At 37.2% G+C, this 19,127-nt stretch overlaps 1 protein-coding gene across 2 annotated transcripts; it reads right to left on the reverse strand.

Moving 5' to 3' along the window:
• Positions 1-888: 888 nt before the first annotated feature.
• Positions 889-18,785, reverse strand: CUNH21orf91 (chromosome unknown C21orf91 homolog). Of its 2 annotated transcripts, none has more exons than XM_026073132.1 (5): positions 18,680-18,785; positions 17,908-18,037; positions 5,639-6,172; positions 2,398-2,460; positions 889-1,924 (listed from the first exon to the last, which is right to left on the reverse strand). In XM_026073132.1, the coding sequence occupies exons 2-5, from the start codon at positions 18,029-18,031 to the stop codon at positions 1,764-1,766; spliced, it is 882 nt and encodes a 293-aa protein (XP_025928917.1). In that variant the 5' UTR covers positions 18,032-18,037; positions 18,680-18,785; the 3' UTR covers positions 889-1,763. The 2 variants fall into 2 exon arrangements, with proteins under 2 accessions (XP_025928917.1, XP_025928919.1); XM_026073134.1 differs by lacking the exon at positions 18,680-18,785 and adding an exon at positions 18,135-18,197.
• Positions 18,786-19,127: the final 342 nt, after the last annotated feature.

A 19,127-nucleotide genomic window follows, 5' to 3' on the forward strand; every position in this document is an offset into this window, starting at 1 on the left:
CAGATCCCGATCAGTCTAATCAGACACCTCAGAAATGCTGGGTTCAGTCTGACTGCATTTTGAAATTTCTGACTGTATGTGAATCACTACCCTAACAATGGTATTTCTCCTCCCACTTCATACTTGCAGTTATGTTAATACAGTATTAATAAGGTTTAAAGACTTGCATACAGAGTACAATCCATATTCTGACAATCACAGATAATCAGGGACTAGCTAATGAACATTTATTTATAGACCCACTTTTGCATGCATGCAATATGATGCTACCAATTTTTTTTTCCACACACCTAAATCACAAAATGCCCAGAGACAGACAAGCCCTCACTCATGAGTACTACTCTCAAGCTGTTCCAAAATCCTTTCAGGGCCATTCCAATAAAGCATTAAGCAAAAAAGATTTAAAACACCTGTCCCATGTAGCTCAGATATCACTATAAGGCAGGCAATAAAAAAAGCCTTATTTGAACTTTGGTTTAATTCTCAGGTTTATTTTAAAACCTAATCTAAACCTTGATTAATGTTAGTCATTCATTCTGCTCACCTGTATGAATTTGCTCCATATTTTCACTTAAATCATAACATCAGAAAGCACAACATGAAGACTTTAGGGAGGAAGGAAAACTCTCTCTTCCACTCCCAACTTTTTAAAATGTGATTTAGCATGACACAGCAACTTTCAGTTATACAAAGACAATTCTACAAACAGTCTTTTCAGCAAAGATTATTAAACTGAAACTTCTCGGTAAGGTAGATTTGATGCAAGATTTAAAAAAGCAGAAACTATTCTATTTGACAATGTATCATTACTATTTGTATTTCAAAATGAAACCACTCTTTACCACAGTACGATCCAACATTATGAAAAAAGCTCATAACAAGATAGAGTAATGCAGCATTACAAATTTATTTAGTTTCTTTGAAGTCATTTTTCAGCACTGAAAATTTTACTTCAATTTCTATGCATTAAAATCAAGGATGGATTTTTTTTTTTAAAAAAAGAAGTGCTGTGCTTATTTTTTTTTTTTTTACAAGATATAATCCATATCTCATGAACCAATTTCTTTAGTTATAAAGTTGATAAAAAATAAGTGATGCACCACCACAATTTTCTTTAAACATGTGAAATACATATCTTTGGGAAACAAGATTTTTTTTTTTTAAATTGTATCATGAAAGATACAGACCTGAAAAAGGATAAACGATCATACACAAGGCATAAACATTACACAGAATAATTCAGACATTTTATAAAGAGATCTGGAAAAGTACCTAAAATAGTAACATTTATTTAGTATAAAATTTCAATAATAAAATATTGCTCAGAATAAATAAGAAAACATGAGTTTCTTTAACACTGCTCTGCCCTTAAAGCTCTCTTGGATGTAATATGATCAGACCTGATCAAAACTGAAATTTGTATTCTTCCTCTGTATCAACTTGGCAGATTTACAGGCCTCAGGCCATTCTTTGTTAGAAAGAACGTACTATCAACAAAACACAAAATTCATTTCAAGGCTCATGMGTAGTTATGGGCAAAAAAAAATTCTAGTGTGAAGAAACCTTATACAGAAGATTTTAATACTTAAATATTTGCCTTTTTTGTTAAAACTGAAGTGCAATAAGATGACTTATGGATTATGAACGCGGAGAGAAGGCTGCCCAAGTCTCCTCAAAAGCTTCTAAATACCTGTGCAGCTCTAATTCATCATTAACAAAGCTGGTAGGGAAAGTTAACACTAGAGATGCAAGTTGCATTCCCTTTATATGGGGACATTTGATTTCATTCCTGCACGCCCCATTTGTAGACATGGCAATTTGGAGTAGTTCTTCAGTAGCTGCTCAATAGCAATGTGACGGACATTGAGTTCTGAGGCCAAAGAGTCCTTTTCTTGGACTTGCTGCGTCAGCTCCTCAAACACATCTGCAAGAATATTATTAGGTGAATCCACTTGGTCACTGTACTTTTACAGAATTAAGAAGCAGTGCTGAATGTTACTAGTAAAAACGCACATGTATATAAGCAGGCTCATGCACAAAATGAGCAGTGGTATTTTGTTCCAACACTACTTGGTATGTACATTCTAAATCGTATCACATCACCAGTTAATAGCTTTAGGTGAGTTAAGGATGAGGTCGTAACTTCAAATAAAGGTGAATTCAGTCAAAAAAGCAAACCAAGTAAATAGTGTATKCTAAGTGTAAGTTTGCATCACACAAGGAGGTTACAAAACAAATGCATGTGCAAGTGTCTTCTCTTGGGTGGGAATAAGGCATATATAGAGATTTCAGTTCAAAACTTCATTGAGAGTAAAAGTCACCCCCGTATTTTTTAAATATGATTTTCTTTATTACAAAGTGGCACAAACCCAAAACAAAGTATTTAAAAATTCTCACCCTGAATTTGCTTGAGCAGTTTTTCATTAAGTTGTTTTAACTCTCCAGGAGTCATCATATTCACTGTAACAATAAAATCTGTTAGCACTACCACCAAAGCAACATAAGTATTGCTAAGCAGACTGCCATTTTCTCAGATTGTTTTATTTACATCCTAATGATGAACAAGTGTGTGGAAGTAATTACTGGCAACACTATTTATTAGTAATTTGTGGGAAGTTTGAAAATTCTTATGTTGATTTTAAGTGCTCAATTTTAAGTGCTCCAAAGACAACTGTCTACTCCATAGAAAAGTCCCTTGCTCAACGTGAAAGAGATATAAAAAACAGAAAACACCAGAATCAGAATTGCTTGTGTAAATTGCCTGTCATCTTTAAACAGTTCCTACCCTTCTGGGGTGGGGGGGGGTGGGGGGAATCTTGGTTTGATACAACCAAACACCTGTTTATTAAAAAAAAAAAAAAAAAAAAAGATTACTTTTCACTTTCTTTTGCTACTTTCACAGGGAGAACTAGAAGACCCTCTGCATCATTTGAAAGCCCTCCTATATTTCAGCTTATATGCACATTGCTCCTCCTCAGAGAAAATGCATATTGAACACCAAAGGAGGAAATTTTTCAAGTATTCTATGCAACCCCGCAAGCAACAGTAGCAATTAGGGAAGGCTAAGCATTGGCCTACTTTCTAGAAATCCCTCAAAAAGGGGACAGGAGTACAGGTTGGCAGCCTGTTTGCTATTGAGATGTCATGGGCAGCACAGAGAAAATGACAATCCTGATCATCACAGGAAGATACAGGGCACTGAAACAAACTTTAAGACCTTTCAGGGTTTTTTTTACTATGCTGCAGCTTAGCACAGCTCTCTTGCTCCGCACTTGAGAAAAAACTACGCTGCAGTTGCACAGCTTTTGTTCAGAGATTTCTAAATGCAAGAAGTTTCTATATTGTTAAGTCCTGAAGAGGCTGAATTTTATTTACCCAAAAGACTATTATCCTAAGCCTTCTCTCCCAACCCTTCTCACATCTTGCAGTTATGGGATATTAACTTTCTGCTGTTACGGCCAAACAAAAGAAGTTGGCAAGAGCTGAGATGGCCTACTTGCTACTCAGGACCTGAAGCCACTTAACAGTGAAACAGACTCTTCTTATTATTCCAACAGCCATTTACAGTGGTGCTCCTTCCTTCCCTCAGCTACCATTAGAACAGAAGATTTCTTTTTCATGTCTGGCCATCCTTTAGTTTAATTCTTACTAAACTCGAAGAAAACCCTACCTGGATTCAATATGGTAATCAACAGTCCCCAAAAATTCAAGGAATTGTTCCCTCTTTCTATAGCCCCTGGTAGGAAGTTGCTGCCTGTTTCTTCATTGTTTTTATCAGTGTTGCATCAACAGCAGCAGGTTTACACATTTCCTCCTCCCTATGTGTAAATKGACCCAAGACTGTTTTAAGTCATGTAATTCTGGTACAGGAGAAAAAGGGGGAAGGAAGAGAACACTGAACTTAAATGATATAAAGGTTATTCAATCCCACAGCTGAGGTAACTGATAAAGAAATACTGACCAAGCTATTTACAGTTACGTTAACAACAAGTTTTTAACAGAGTGCTATGTTGTTACAGTCAGTGCAGATACTGCAATGAGAGAAGGTACCTAGTTTTGGCAGAGAAAGTTTAGTTAAATTTTTCTACAAAATGCTGATATTAACACTGAAAATCTTCAAATGACCACCTTATAATCCAGAAGAGCTAAATACTACAAAGATTAAACAAATACCTATAACTCAAAGCAAAAATGCCTTAAAAGTGCATTATGCAGTCATAACAGCTAGGAAAAAAATCTGTTCACATGCTCAAAACTGCTTTATATTCCCCTGTCCCAAAATCAGAGATCAGAGAGATAAATTCCAAGTGACTAACTTCAGTTAGATAACCCCATAAACCAGGTCAAGCTTTCATAATTCCTCTGTTAACTGCTGTTCTGATTTATTTCATCCCACTTTATGACTCCAGAGGACAGGTGGTCAAACAGCAACACATATCTGTTTTGATTTATGGCTTTAAGACTACTGATCTACTGTCAGTGTAATGTGAAGCCTCACATAGCAGTTAATTATAAAAAAAAATCCATTTATAAAGAATGAAAAATGGACACCAAACAGTGCAAGGACAGGTTTTGTTAGTTTATTAAAAAAAAAGTCTAAGGAAACTGATTCCAACTCTTTACTGTATCTCTGTATGTCTCAATTCTGAATTATATTGTTACCTTCTTTTTCATGACTCAGTTTTCTACCACATATTTTGCTAGGTTGTTCTTCTTTACTTCTTGGGTTTTTTGAAATTCAAAAGGCCTCCCCAATTACTTCCATCCTCATCAAAAGGAAGAGTGAATGAATCTAACTTTAGAACCAAGGACTGTTCCAAAAGCAGCATGGTAACTGCATAGAGCTCCAGGAACTTATACTTAGCCTACATAAAATGTGTTGATTCCAAGGATACTATAATATTCTAGAATTATTTTTCTAAAACCTTCTTCCAGTGACCTCCTTCTGAAATTATAGGAAGAGGTATTTTTCACTGCTTTCAATATCACCATAGATATCAAAAGAATTGCCTATGCTACAGCACTACAGATGACATGGTGGCATAAGGGCCTTCATATTTTCTTACACTCAAACAGAAGAAAAAATCTAATGAAACGCACAAGAAAAGTCTACTACTATTACGGATACTTTAATCTTGTATATTGTTTCACAAGTTTGCTTTGCCACCTTACCTCTAATTTCTTCTATTGCTCAAGGCAGCTCTTTCTCCAAGACACAATTCAAGAGACCACACATGTTCAGCAAGACGGTTACCGTCAGTTTAGTAATCAGGCAGGACCGTGCCAGTGCCATGACTGACGTATTAAAAGCTAACTGCAGTCAACTGTACTAGTAACTTCTAGTAACTGTACTAGTAACTGTACTTCTAGTAACTACTAGTAACTGTACTAGTAACTTCTTCACACAAGTTAGACACATGCTTTGTCACACTGGGATATAACTAACAGGAAGGTTAGAAAGAGTTATTTGCTTAGCTGTGTAGCCTTTTTCTTCATGGATTTTACAGCAACTCTGAACTGCTAATAACTGTGTTTCAAGCTGTGAATTAGTATATGTGGAGACATTAACTAGTGAAGAGATATTTCAGAGGATGTCCCTTACTATGTACTAATTACATGTATATAGATATATACTTACATTCTTCCCTGCTGTAATGTGGATGTCTTCTGTGAACGCTGGTATGTGAATCACTTTCAGCTTTTTCAGTTTTCTGGGGCTGGTTGTGTTTAGACCACAGAACACTGTTGCAACAGAAGGTAGCACCTGTTTCTTGTAACATATCAAGTCTGAAATCAGTGGAGTCTCTTTGTTCCAAAAGACTTTGTGAACAGTTTGAGATGCTTCCAGAATTTCCATCTATCCATTTTGCAGAGTATCTAGGTACTGGGGAGTCAAACTGTGGTAGTAATTTTCTATCCGTCTGATGTCTGAAGTTAAAAAACTGGTGTTGGGATGTTTTTGAGCTTTCAGGATCAGAATCTAAATCCTTATTTTGTGCATACTGGATGATCCAGTTAATTTTTTTGCTCAAGAGATTTTTTACTTCTGCATATGTACTTTTAGATAGCTTTGACCGTGGACAGTCCTGATTTGCTATTAAGTGGAATTTTTCAAAGCAGTCTCTGTGCCCCCTTAATGATCTTGTATGTAGAAGATCTGACTTTGGTACTCCTGTAGAGACACACAAAAAAGGTCACTTACTGAATATTCAACTAATCTTTCAAAACAAACAAACAAAACCCTTTGCTCACAAGCAACAAAAAAAATGAATACTTAACTGATGCTTTAATATTAACAATTTAATCACCAAAGTAAACCAGGAAACGTGAATCTAAAGTTTCTTGAAATTCCATTCAGAGTTTTGAGTCCTTAGCATATAAAGTATTTTGTACACAGGAACCTCTAGTRCAGGACAAAAGTTATCTGCAAGTGCCTCTTAGACGATAATAAAGATGCAAGTTGCCAACTGTATGCATAATACATCAAACCTATACCCAAGTACATAATCTGTAAAGTAAAATAATTCCAACTATATGACAATGTTCCAAAGCAGATTGATTCTGAAGAGCCTTCTGATACCAGTCATTCATGTTCCAGTCTTCTATGGATAATGTCATGAGCCATCTGCTCAACAAATACTGCAGTGTGTGGGTTTATGTCATCCAAGTGGTCAAAATGATTTAGACTTCAGTCATAGCTTATTATTTTACATTACTACAAGCCTGCAACTTAGCTAGAGAACTGAATTCTAATACTATCAACACCTGCCAACATTAAACTGTCCTGAAATTAGTTTCATGCAAGATGGATTCTTATTCTCCTCTTTGCTGCTCTCCTTCAAAGACTATTCATATAGCTATAGCAGGTTACTCAAAACTCAAAGTAATTGATAGTGATTAACATGTTAAAAAGGAACACAATCTGTGGAGATCTACAGTTGATAAGTTAACACAGATGGTATGAAAAATTATTATTTCTGCAAGTTAACGGAACCTCAGTGCAAAATTACTTTCTGCAACTTCAGTGGGTATTTATTTTTCCTCAGATTCACCTACACTCTGGATTCAACATCCAAGTTCAGAATATTGAACAGCTCAAGATTTTCCTTGACACCCCTCTTCCCCCCTTTTTTTTAAAACACTATTTGGGATATTCCCAGTATTAATGCAAAATGAGTCTGTCAAGCAAGTCCCTAACTGCCAACAATGACATAGGGCTCATCTGTGAACCACTAGAAGAAAGTGTTGTTTCTGAAATCAGAATATTTAAATCAACATGTGATAAACTAATTAATTTCTTAAAGATGGCAGCATGAACTGAGCTGCAGCCATTTTATCTTTTAGTACATCAAAAAGTATATACAAGTGATTCAGATAAAGAAAACAAAATGCAACTGATAAAGTCTGATGATTGGGACTTTAATGAGCAATTAACAGAAAGGAACACATTACAACAATTCTCAGTTACAGTCAACTCAAGTTCTTAAATTCTTTTAGTAAACTTTAAAAGTATTTTTTTCACTTGTTAATCATTGAGGGAAAAAAGATTAAAGTGAATCTAAATTCTGCAAAATCCAGAACTATTCTCAAAACTAAGCTACAAAAGTAGAATTGTTAACATGGAACTAATGACAATCCAAGGACTTCATTCTGAGCACCTCAGTTGCTCCTGATTTTCCAAGTTCAGGAGTTAAGATACTGAGATCAGCCATTGTAAATTTCTGATTCTCCACCCTGAGCAGAAGTGAACTTAAGAGCATTAGTGTTCTGCTCCAGCTTATAACAGCATACATAAAACTTATGAGGAAGAGTGACAAAGAGTGGAAAATGAACAAGGACAGCATTGGATTTTATTTTTCTCTTAGAAGCAGGAGAGAAAGATAGTCAGGAAAACAGATGCTCTTTCTGCCCAGGAGCTAAGTATTAAAACAAACAAACAATCCTAGTCAGAGACAGCTTTTAAGAAGGAAGTTCCTACGCAAAGTACAAGGACACATGTTGTCTTCATGGATGTAAACTCAGGACTCTCACCCAGCACTTTTAAAGTTTCTTTCCACCTCTTCAGCACATAAACATCCACTAACTTTTAAGCTCTAGATGATCTACTGTCTACTTTCAAAGGCTACTTTCCTTCTGTATCTCTATAGAGACTTAAAAAAGAGAGAGAGAAAAAAAGTCACATTTTAGTGGAATCAAGGAAAGGCAAGTCATCCATTTTCATGGCTTCTCAGCATAATTCAAATATAGCAAATCTGCTTAACTCAAGAAGTATGATGAGAACCATTAAATCTTTAAGTCACCAGGGAACAGCTAACTTGATAAAGTTACGACATATTCACAATATTTCAAAGCCTCCAAAAATTAAGATTGATTTGTTAAATCATTCAATGAAATATTGTCCGAACTGCTCTTAGAGCCATGGCCTCTTGCAGTTAGGTCTTCTGACTAGCATATTTGAAGAATACGGGTCAGACTAGATTTCCTGGTATATACACACTATCCCTTCTGGGACAATCACAAAAGAAACTCCTGCACAACAACTGATAGAATACTGCAGATTCACTAACCAAAATTCCTGTAAAGCTTTTTGCTTAATTATTTCTGTTGGAATAACTAGTTATTTGTCCAGAAAGCACCTGCACTTGAAACAAAACAGAACACCAAAACAAAAACAAAACAAAAAAAACAACCCCACGCACATAAAGGTATTTTAAATACCTTCATTTTTATTACTGGTTACAAAGATCTATGTAGATTAAACGGTGAATCCATGGAAAGAAAAAAAGACTAATATTAAGCAGATTGGTAAACACTACAATATCTTTTATTAATTAGCAGAAAGGCAACAAAGTGAGAAACAGAAGAATATGGTAAGAGATGCATTTTTAAATAAAATGTTAAATATTTTTGAAAATTGAAGATTGCATACCTGAAGTTATGCATATATACTTATAAGTCAAGCACTGCTAACAGTAATTACACTGGTCTCACCTTAAGAATTCCCAAATTTATGAAGCCAAATAAATGTAAGCTCTATAATCTTAAATATTGTACTGGGCTACTAAACAATACAGAAGCTTCAGAAACTTCTCTGCAAGTGATTGGCAGTCCAATAATATCAAATTCAACTGTGAAAAAGGTTTAAGTTTGAACATGTACTATATTGAATTTTCCAATATTTGTCTAAAAACCCCTATTCCACAGACTTTTTAATAGATCACTGAGCATATTTATTCAGAAGTTGGCTCTTCAGAAGACAAAAGCAGAGAATCCCAATTCTGATTAGGTGCTGACAAGCCTAAAGGAATTCCAGGTGAAGGTTCAAGTGTGTAGGAAATTCTATAGTAAAACCACAAGTGGCTAAGAGACACAGAACAGGTTCCAAGGATCATACACTTTATACTTACTTTGTATCACAGAAAGAGAGAAGAGAGGGAGAAAAAGAACAGGGGTCAGGGTGGGGGGCAGGAAAGGAAAGGAAAGCTCAAAACTCAGAGCAAGGAAGCCTTTCATCAGGTGCGTGAGTTAGTGTGAATCGAATTTGACAGCATCTAGAAGAAAGACTGTATCTAACTAAATTAAGACAACAGCTGTCCAGCAGATGCAATTAGCCAACAAGTCCATGCACCAGATCACTCCTCAAGCAAGCAAGCTTCACACAATAATGCCAAACCTCAAGACAAATCATAAATGAACATGTTCACCATCCATTCTCTGCTTCTGACCCTGGTAACCCGTGTATCCTAGATGAAGTAAGAATGGCATCACCTTACTCAGCAATACTCACTGTATGTTGAGCACTTCTGAAAACAGGGCAGCTTTAGAGACTAGTATTTAGGCAAAAAAAGCTTTGAGTATTTCAATTTGTAAGCTATGCAAGGCAGCAATACTTTCTCTATACTAGTGCAGTTCTCAACACAATGAGTCCTAATCCATTCCTGCAACATAATTTTCTGATGGACTCTACTGAAAATAGAATGTAGAAAAAAAAAGAATCGAGTTGATCTGCAGCAGAATTTTGAGGCCAATCCCCTGAGGTTAACAGGAATGTATAGCTACATATCTGACACTCAGAATCTTTTTATGGTATCAACTAAAAGAACACATTAGGATTAAGGATTAGCACTATAAGAAACTAAAGTGCTCATCTAAAAAACAAGTCACATTTAAATGTTATCCCCAAAAGAAGAAATACTTTCCTACAGCAGCTGTAGGTCAAAAACAAAAACAAGTAATAATACCAAGTGATTCTTTAAACAGAAAATAGTTTCAAGCAATCCAGTGTAATTTGAAGTTATACATATTTCAAACTTCCATAATTTTTTTAGTGACTGCAGAAAGATTTCAGAAACTGCATCTGATAAATAATCATGCAGTTTCTAAAGCCGTACACACTTTTGTAACTTTTAGCTATTCACAAGTAGAAAGGAATAGGGAGAATCTTTACTTTATATCCAGGTGTGTAATCACACTTCAGTAAACTCTACTCCATTTTCAAGTATTGGTACTTGAAAATAGAGTCTGCATCGAATTATATGTTGCGGTTTTGGGGGTTTTTTGTTTTTTTTTTCTTGAAGGGAAGAAGTCTAGAATGACTTCAGTTCTGTCCTTGCAACTGATACATCTAGAAGAACTACATACAACTCTTCATGATAAAGATACAACACTAAGTTGAAATGGTTGCCCACATTTATATAAAAACCTGGCTAGAATAATAGTCTTATTTGGAGATAAGTATAATAATAATTAATAAGGATAGTTCCAGACACAGAAACAGTAAACAACAGGTTTGTATTACAATGTTCCTTAATTAAAGACACATTAAGGTCTCTTTAAAGAAGGTACAAATATTTATGGATAAAATTTAGACCTGACCATAAGGGAATGAAAAGATGAGGCTTCCTTCTGAGCATAATGCTAGTGCCCAACATATATATAGCTTTCATAAATGTATGAAGTACATGTGGTTACTAACTGTCAAAAAAGAAGAATGAACACATTTTGTAACATTAATTTGTATAGTGTTAGTACCATAGATGAAATTTATCTGTTTAAATTTGAATAGTAGTTTTATCTAGCTCTAAAGACTGCCTGCATAGCCAGTGGAGAAATGCTTCTCAGGTACAATTCATTTCATCCTAAACAGTTATCTCTAAAAGTATTTATAATGAGCACCTATGCTTTTTCCTTCAATCCTGTAAACAAAAAACTCAGTCTGCAGGTGTCTTCTTTAAGAGCTCTGGCTTCAGCTGTAAGTTCTGAAAGAGGCATGTTTAACCCATTTGTGAAACAGCTCCTGAACAACTGCTCTTTTCCACTCAAAACACTAAGATCAGCCAAGCCCAATTTGGCTTTACCAAGCGCACAGAGCTAAAAACTGCAGCAGATCAGGAAATGCTTAAAAAGACAATGAAATATCCCTAGCAGCTTTACCTATTTTAAACCACAACTGCATGTTAGTCAGATCATTCAGACTGCTGAAAGTGGAGGTTTCATATAATAGAATAGCAGATCCCAAGACCTCTTCAAAATACATTAAATAAAACTAGCCCATGATGACCGTGTGACTGCAAGTCACACGCACATTGAAATGAGGAGGGGTGAGGAGAACTCTCATTCTTCAGCTGTACAATTCTGCCAACTTTGAAATACGGGATCCTTACAGAAATGTATTTCCAATACATCTGCCTGGCAATATTTAAAGCCAAATGCTACTTTTAACTGTATACATGCAATTTTATTAGACAGTTAAATCTTATGATTTATTAGATTAGCTGGAAGGAAGAGCCCAGTGTCATCCGTTAACTTCCAAAAAAAGGCAGGTGGTGGAGACCAGATACTGCCTTGTTTATAAATTGAAGTTCTCTCCTCACCTTCATTTGAGAAATCCCATGCATTCCATACATCAGGTAAACAAACAAACTCCCACTGTATTTCTATTACCTCATTTGTATTTTACTACATTGCAAAAACATCCTACATAAGACACAATAAATATCCAATTGACTCCTTTTAAACATATTTTCAAAGCTCATGTTCCCTGTAAACTACTAACTAAGAAAAGAGATTACTACAGTATTAGACAAGCCAATACATTCTGATGAAAGCTTTACTACAGGAACTACTTTGTTAAAGATGTCTCACATTTTGTAAGACAAGTCTACTAAGCTGAACTAGCAGAGTTTGGAAGCCATAAGACAGTATTTTTGTATTTTGGGTGACGCCAAATAAATAACAACTGCTCAAATTACATGTTTGCACATACAAACCTCCCCAATTACTCCAATAGTTAGTTCAAAAATGTACTTTTAGAACTAGCCACACAGCTCCACTATTACTGAGCAGTAGTTACACAGCACTTAAAAGTTTAGGTTAACAATAGCATCTCCAACTATGTTTAGACTTGAATTCATAATTAAGAGGTTTACTGGAAGCTGCAGCTAGTTCCACAAGTCCATTCAAGTTTGCAGAAATGAGTCATACCCCTGAACTGCAAATGCTATCTTAAAACTGAATRCACATTCGATCAGCAAGCTCCCCAACAGCAGAAGTCTGCTGTGACCCCAGGCCAGCCTCAAGAACAAATCCTCATCTGTCTACCCTAAAGGACTACGAAACTTTTTAAAAAAGTTTTGTTGCTAGAGTATTTTATTTACTACTCTTTCACTAAGATTGCAAAAACTAAAGACGTGTAACATTTTGAAGCAGAATGAAATTAAAACAGCAGTTTCCACTCTTTACAGCTACATCTTACAAACTATTTTATTTCAGTGAGAGATTCTTCCATAGGACATAAGAGGAAAAAAATGCAAAATTTTAGTACTTATAGCTTTTAAGGAATAAACCACATTTTTCTAACATGAGCACAAAGTGCACAGAATGAGGATATTACACAAGACTGTGTAGACCTTAACAGAAAAAAAAGCTATGCAATAATACAGATTTGTTTACAGCATCTTTGTCTCAACTTGGAGATCAGGATGCACCAAATCTGATGCTGAAACTGTCTCCAATGCTATGAGTCTACAGGAACTAAAAAAGGACAACAGAAATTTAAATATACTTAACAAATCAATGCAGCTACTGGGGCATCTAGTCTTCCCTCCTCCCTTTTATATTACAAGACAAAGGAAACACAGTAGTTTTAGGTATCAATTCTGGTCATTTATTATTCAGTAGTTGCTCAACTCTAAACAGAAACAAGCCAGCTTGCTTGTCAGCTAACTATGATGACAGTCTTTTAGAATGCTATCAGCAGCAGATAAGCAAGAGAGTAAATAAAAATTAAACTATTTTAAAATATATTGAGCAGGTCCTTCCAGGAAAAAAAAATAGTATTTTTCTTGAGAAAACAGCTCACATTTTTGGAAAAAATAAAAGAAAAAAACACTCAGATTTTCCCTTCTTTTATGGTTTCGTTTCTGTTACGAACCCTTGAATTTCAGAAACTCAGACTTCTAAATAATTCTGCATTAAGTCATACCAGCATAAGATAAGGGTAAGATATATGCAACAATTATGACAAATAATGTAAAATTGTATCTGCCATTATTACAGACATTTGAAACCTCCAGAAATAAACCTGATGTTCGAACAAATGCATTCAAGTATTTCTGAAGCTTGGGGTTTCCAAAGACATTGTTCAGAGGATCACAAGTGCACAGTAATGAAGGTTACAGATGTGCGGCACAAAACATTGCCATGTAAAATTGTCTAAACAGCACCAGGGGCAGCACAGCTACTTAGTACTGGAGAGTTTCTCCCCCTTCATCCCCCATTTCACATATATTTTTTCTCCAGGTTCTGTTATAATCAGGGATCTGTTGTTAATATTATATACTTGCTAGCAGAGTTCAGTTAACCATTCTCCCACACCTTAATGAATTTAAAAAGTTCTTGACAAGAAATCAGTCTCAAACACACAACATATGATCTCCTGTCTCATGCAATATGAATTTACATATACATATGAATTTAAAACATTTCCTGTTTCAATCCACAAATTACTATCACACATACTCAGAAAAGCAAAACAGTACACAATCTCTGATGTTCACTTTGCCTGTACAYGACATACAAAAGCTGATATTGATTTCCTGTAGCCCCACACCAGCAGAAAATTCTAAAACCTACCTAGACCTTGATAAACAGCTGTACAGAATCAATTTATTTCCCAAAATATCAGTTTATTTCATCTTTCAGTACTTTGCATATATATGAAGTTTAAGAATGTTAGTATCCTGATGTGCTAAACTACCTAATAATAATCCTTCAGATGCAAAAAGTTAGCTTTGCAATAAACAATGAATTATGTATGTGTAGCTTAGTTCATTCAGTCTCTCTGAGCATGAATTAATATAGAACCAGAAAATCAATTTAATGATTGCACCCTCAAATTGAATGAGTTGAAAGGGCAAGGGTGACAGAGACAAAAATACTGTTCTTTTTACAACTCTCCCCCCACACCATTTAGATGGAAGATTAGCAAAAGCAYTACTAACCTGTCCTCTGAGAGAGCTGTTCTTTCCCTGCACCTCAGAAAAGCTGATGCTACATAATAGGAGAAAGTTTAAACCTGCATTTTGGCTTTCTGTTAATTCTGTATGCCTGTTTTCCCTTTTCTCCTTATTTTGCTACCAAGCTTTCAGTGAACATCAAATTGACCCTATAATCCATATGTATCTCTCCTGAATAAGTTCTGTGACAGGCACCACAGCTGAACTCTCAGCTCCACTCAAACCAATGGTTTCTGTGCATTAACTAAACATAGTACTAACTACAATTATATTTTAGGCTAAGCTGTCTTTCACCAAAAAAGAAAAGTTTTGCTATTCAAAAAAAATTATGATGGGGCACAACTTTTGATAAAAAACACAAGTGATTTTTTGACAGTATAAGTTATTTTCCTTGTTAGAAACTCGACAGTTAGTTAACTAACGCAGTCCATAGACTAAGCTTTCTGTACAGGGGTCTTCTATGCAAAAGGACTCCAAGAATAACTTGACTATGCATCAGTATCAGCTATTGCCCAAACATGATAAAGCTTAAACAAACCAAAGGTCCTGTTCACAGGAGTTTTATTAAAAGATTAGAATACACCTTTTTTACAAAGAAACTGAGAAATCCACTTTCAGAATTTCATATGTGGAAATTAACATGGGCTGTTGCAAATAGTGGGAATACTTAAGCATCCTGCAAGATGCTTAGCTGAGACTACTAGTCCTTTAAGTGAGTTCTTAAGCAGCAGCAGTTTCCTGCTTCACTGAGAAGATATGCATGCACATCAGCACTAAAAATGAATGAGTCTTAAACACTGTCCTAACCATTGCATGAATATTTTTCTAGGTTATCCATCTAAAACCAGGGCCTATTTTACTTCCCGAATTATTTACAAATACAACACTAAACAAAACAAAACTTAGGCATGTGCTTTAATTGCTTGGATTTTTAAAATCAACTTTAAATAAAAAGGCAAGCTATTAGCAAAAACAATACATACTTTTAAGTGTGAGATAGCACATTTATAGAATTAATATTCACCCCTTACAGTTGATTCTGTGTAAGAAGTAGGTAGTTGGTGAATTTTCCACTTCATTCCCCCACCCAGGGCTGTCAGAGACTATGATTTACAGACATGTCAAAGAGCAGTCTTTTGTCATAGGAAAACAAAGGAGATGAATGAAAGAACGTGGCCATGAATATGGTAAAGGTTTGGCTCACAGCATAGTTCTGCTAAAAATCCTTATGAAGATTCTTCCTAAAGTCACTTACACAACCTCTGCGCCACACTTTGGCCTCCTCTCCCTACAAAAGTAGTAACAGTATATCTTCCTCAAAGCTGTGCACAGAGGACAGAATATCAAAAAAAAAGGAGGTATTTTTGACACTATAATTATTAAAATATTAATATTTGTTATTATGCACAGTAAGATAGTAAATTAAACTTTAGTTGTCTCATGTAATTTCATATATGCTTTTGTCAGTATTCAGTTCAAGTAGTCTTCTTTTAAATTTACTGAAATTTTAGGAGATTATGCAAATAAACTGTGCAGCAGTCTAAGTCCCTGCTACTGTCAAATCTATTTAAAGTTCCTTAAAATAAATATATGCTGTTCCACCTAAAACACGTGACCACTTTTTAAAGGTAATACCCATTGCAGGTAACTTGGACAAGTCCACAATTCATCTCAAAGAGCACAGAAACCATCCAGCAACTTTTGAATGCACCCTGTTTTATTTGTATCAACACTTCCACCCATACAAAACTAGTTTCGGAATGTCACTGGAGTACATAATTCCAATTATGTTTTTTTCTAATCTTAAAGCCTAGAGAAAAGAGTGTCATAATTCCATTCAGTATTGAGAACTGCAAACCTGTCATTTTAAAACAATAAAAGAATTAGGCTACCAAAAGTAGGCTACCAACCTGTTTTATGTTTGACAGCTGCTATGAGTTTTATAAGACAATGCAAACACACAAGCATGCCTTTTCAAAACAAAAACAAAGCATGCAAATTACTACTGAAGTATAAAAGTACTGTTTGGATTAAAATGTATATTGCCTCTTTATTAGCAATGAACACCAAAGAGAAATCACTAATTTTTAATCAAAACACAATACTGGGCAAGTATTTGAAAGTGATTCTGATTTGATAATACAATTTTCAGATTTTTGTGAGATGAGAACAAAATTTTGCTACCTATATATGCATAAAAATGTGATACACAATAGGAACAGTATATTTAATACTCATCCTTATGGCTCCCTCCCTTCCAGTCAGTTTTATGTTTCTAGGATTCAGAATGAGCAACTAGAGCACTAGGGACCCACTGCTCACATCTCAAAGTACTCCCTCTCAGAAAGACTATGTCGAGACCTTCAACTTACTTTCATATATATCAAATGGTGATGACGCAAATATTATCTATCATCAGGAAATGTGTCTATTACTATAATCACATTATTCAAGAACTTCACATGCAATTTTCCCGGACCAGTTTGGATTGTTCTAGGTAGTCACATGCATGTAGAATTGGCAAATACCACTTTATATAACTGAAACAAATTACTTGGTTGTCCAAACAATCAGTATAATTTTAAAATTCTTATTTGACTAAAAAAGTAACCCCCCCAAATCAGCTATTCATTCATGCCCAGCATTTAGTTTATACATTAAAAAAAAAAGACAACAAGATGGACAAATTCTAAAACAAAAGAAGGCTTAGAATTCTAAAGAGATACAGACATATTTTACTGAACCCATACTATTTTGGAGCCCAGAGATTATACTTCCTGGAATCATCTACTGAAAGATGGCCAAAATGCCTACTTTGCAATTTGTATTGCTTAACATATTCATAGGGCAAAAAACTTAAAGGAGCTTTGACAATGAATACAACTTTATCATATATGTGTATCATCATCCTATGAAAGCACAAAACAATGCTCTGATTATTTCCAGTGAAGGTGAAGCAATGATCTGCTTCCAATAAAGAGTTTGCTATACTTTGAGATTTTCAATTTAAGTAAGTTAACGCACAGATCCCTCAAAACCTTGAACAAGGAGAAAACATATATTCTCTTTGATCTGAACTAACATGAGAGGATTAACACCAGAAGGTTAAACTAATGCTAGAGAATTTCAGAAGCTCCTGAAAAGTCCATACATCTTTATAAAATAATATATTTTCATTTGGACGAAAACAAGCATTTGGAAAACATATTTAATGGAAATGAACTACTTAGAAGGTGTTAAAAGAATAATTTGGTCAGCAAGAAAAATTGTAAACATACAAGTTTTCAAACCTAAAACTTTACCAAAACTTAAGAAAACGCTTAATTTGCATTCAGCTCGAAGCTAAGCATTCTATGAAGGTATGCAGAATTAGTTCTACTTAAAATCTTACCTTCGATGTTCAGCTCAAAACAAATGTGGCAAAACGAGAGCGTTTCTCTTTCAGTCCCCAGTTTACAGACACTGCAGACATTATCATCATTCAAGTCAATGTTAACAAACTGCTCTTCATTCATAGTGCCCTTCAGAAGGGTGATAAAAACCGAAACCGTTATTTCAAACGCCATCAATACGAAGCACTGAACACCGCCTGCCGACAAGTTTTCAGTCACCACGCACCTCTTAAGGCTGCAAACGGAAGCACGGGCGTCCAGCCGCCGAGTCAACTACAACCACGGCGAGTATGAGCAGGAGCAACGCGCCGCTGCCGCCGCCCCCCGCCTCAGCCGTTTAACGGCCCCCGCCGCGCACCCAGCGCTCGCCCGCACCCCCCGCCCCGCTGCCCCTTCGCCCGCGGCAGCGCCCCGACAAGCCTAGGGGGGTTGGGGAGGGGGGGGAGAGCGGGCGTGTCCCGGGAAAGTTTTGGGCTCAGTCAGCGAGCGAGCGGCGCAGCCAAGCGCAGGGGAAGGCGGCAGCCSCGCCACGCGGCGGGGGCGCCGGCACGGACCCAGACCCTCGCGCCGCCACACCCGCAGCCCCCTCCCGTCCTCGGCCGCTGCCCCAGTCCCGTCCCGCTCCAAAGCTCCATCCTCATACTCCTCATTCCCTCGCTCCCTCCGCGAACTGGCGGCGCGGCCGCTTCGCCGCCGCCGCCGCCGCCGCCGCCCCGAATGCGGGACGCCCCCTGCGCCCCCGGCCCGGGCCCTGGCCGGCGAGCCCCTCACCGCTGCGTCCGCCCTCCGCCGCACTCCACTATTGTTCGGCTGCGAGCGCCGCAGCGGCCAGAGCTGGGCGCCAGGCACCGCCCGCCGCTTCCGGCCGAGACCACAGCTCCTCCGGGACGGGGGGAGGGTGGGTGGCGACAGGAGCAGGGCGCGAGGCAAGGCCGCGCTCGGCCACGCCTCGGCTTCTCGCGAAGCTCCCCCGGGCTCGGCGGCGAGGCGGGCTGGGCTAGTGCGCCTCCGCGGGGCTCCTGGGGCTGCGAACTCCCCCACCCCCGGCAGCAGTTGGGCTCTCCCGGAGCCCTGAAACGGTGCCTCCCACACGCGGGGCGAATTACTGCGGGGAGGGGGTGGGGGAGAGTAGCGGCACCGTGAGCGGCCGTTGGTGGCTGATGGCGGCCCCGCCTCGGCGGCGCAGCGGGAAGCGCTTCCCCGGGGGGCGCCGGGCTGC

Source organism: Apteryx rowi, unplaced genomic scaffold (genome assembly GCF_003343035.1).
Source record: "Apteryx rowi isolate R43461 unplaced genomic scaffold, aptRow1 scaffold_362, whole genome shotgun sequence".
NCBI lineage: Eukaryota > Metazoa > Chordata > Aves > Apterygiformes > Apterygidae > Apteryx > Apteryx rowi.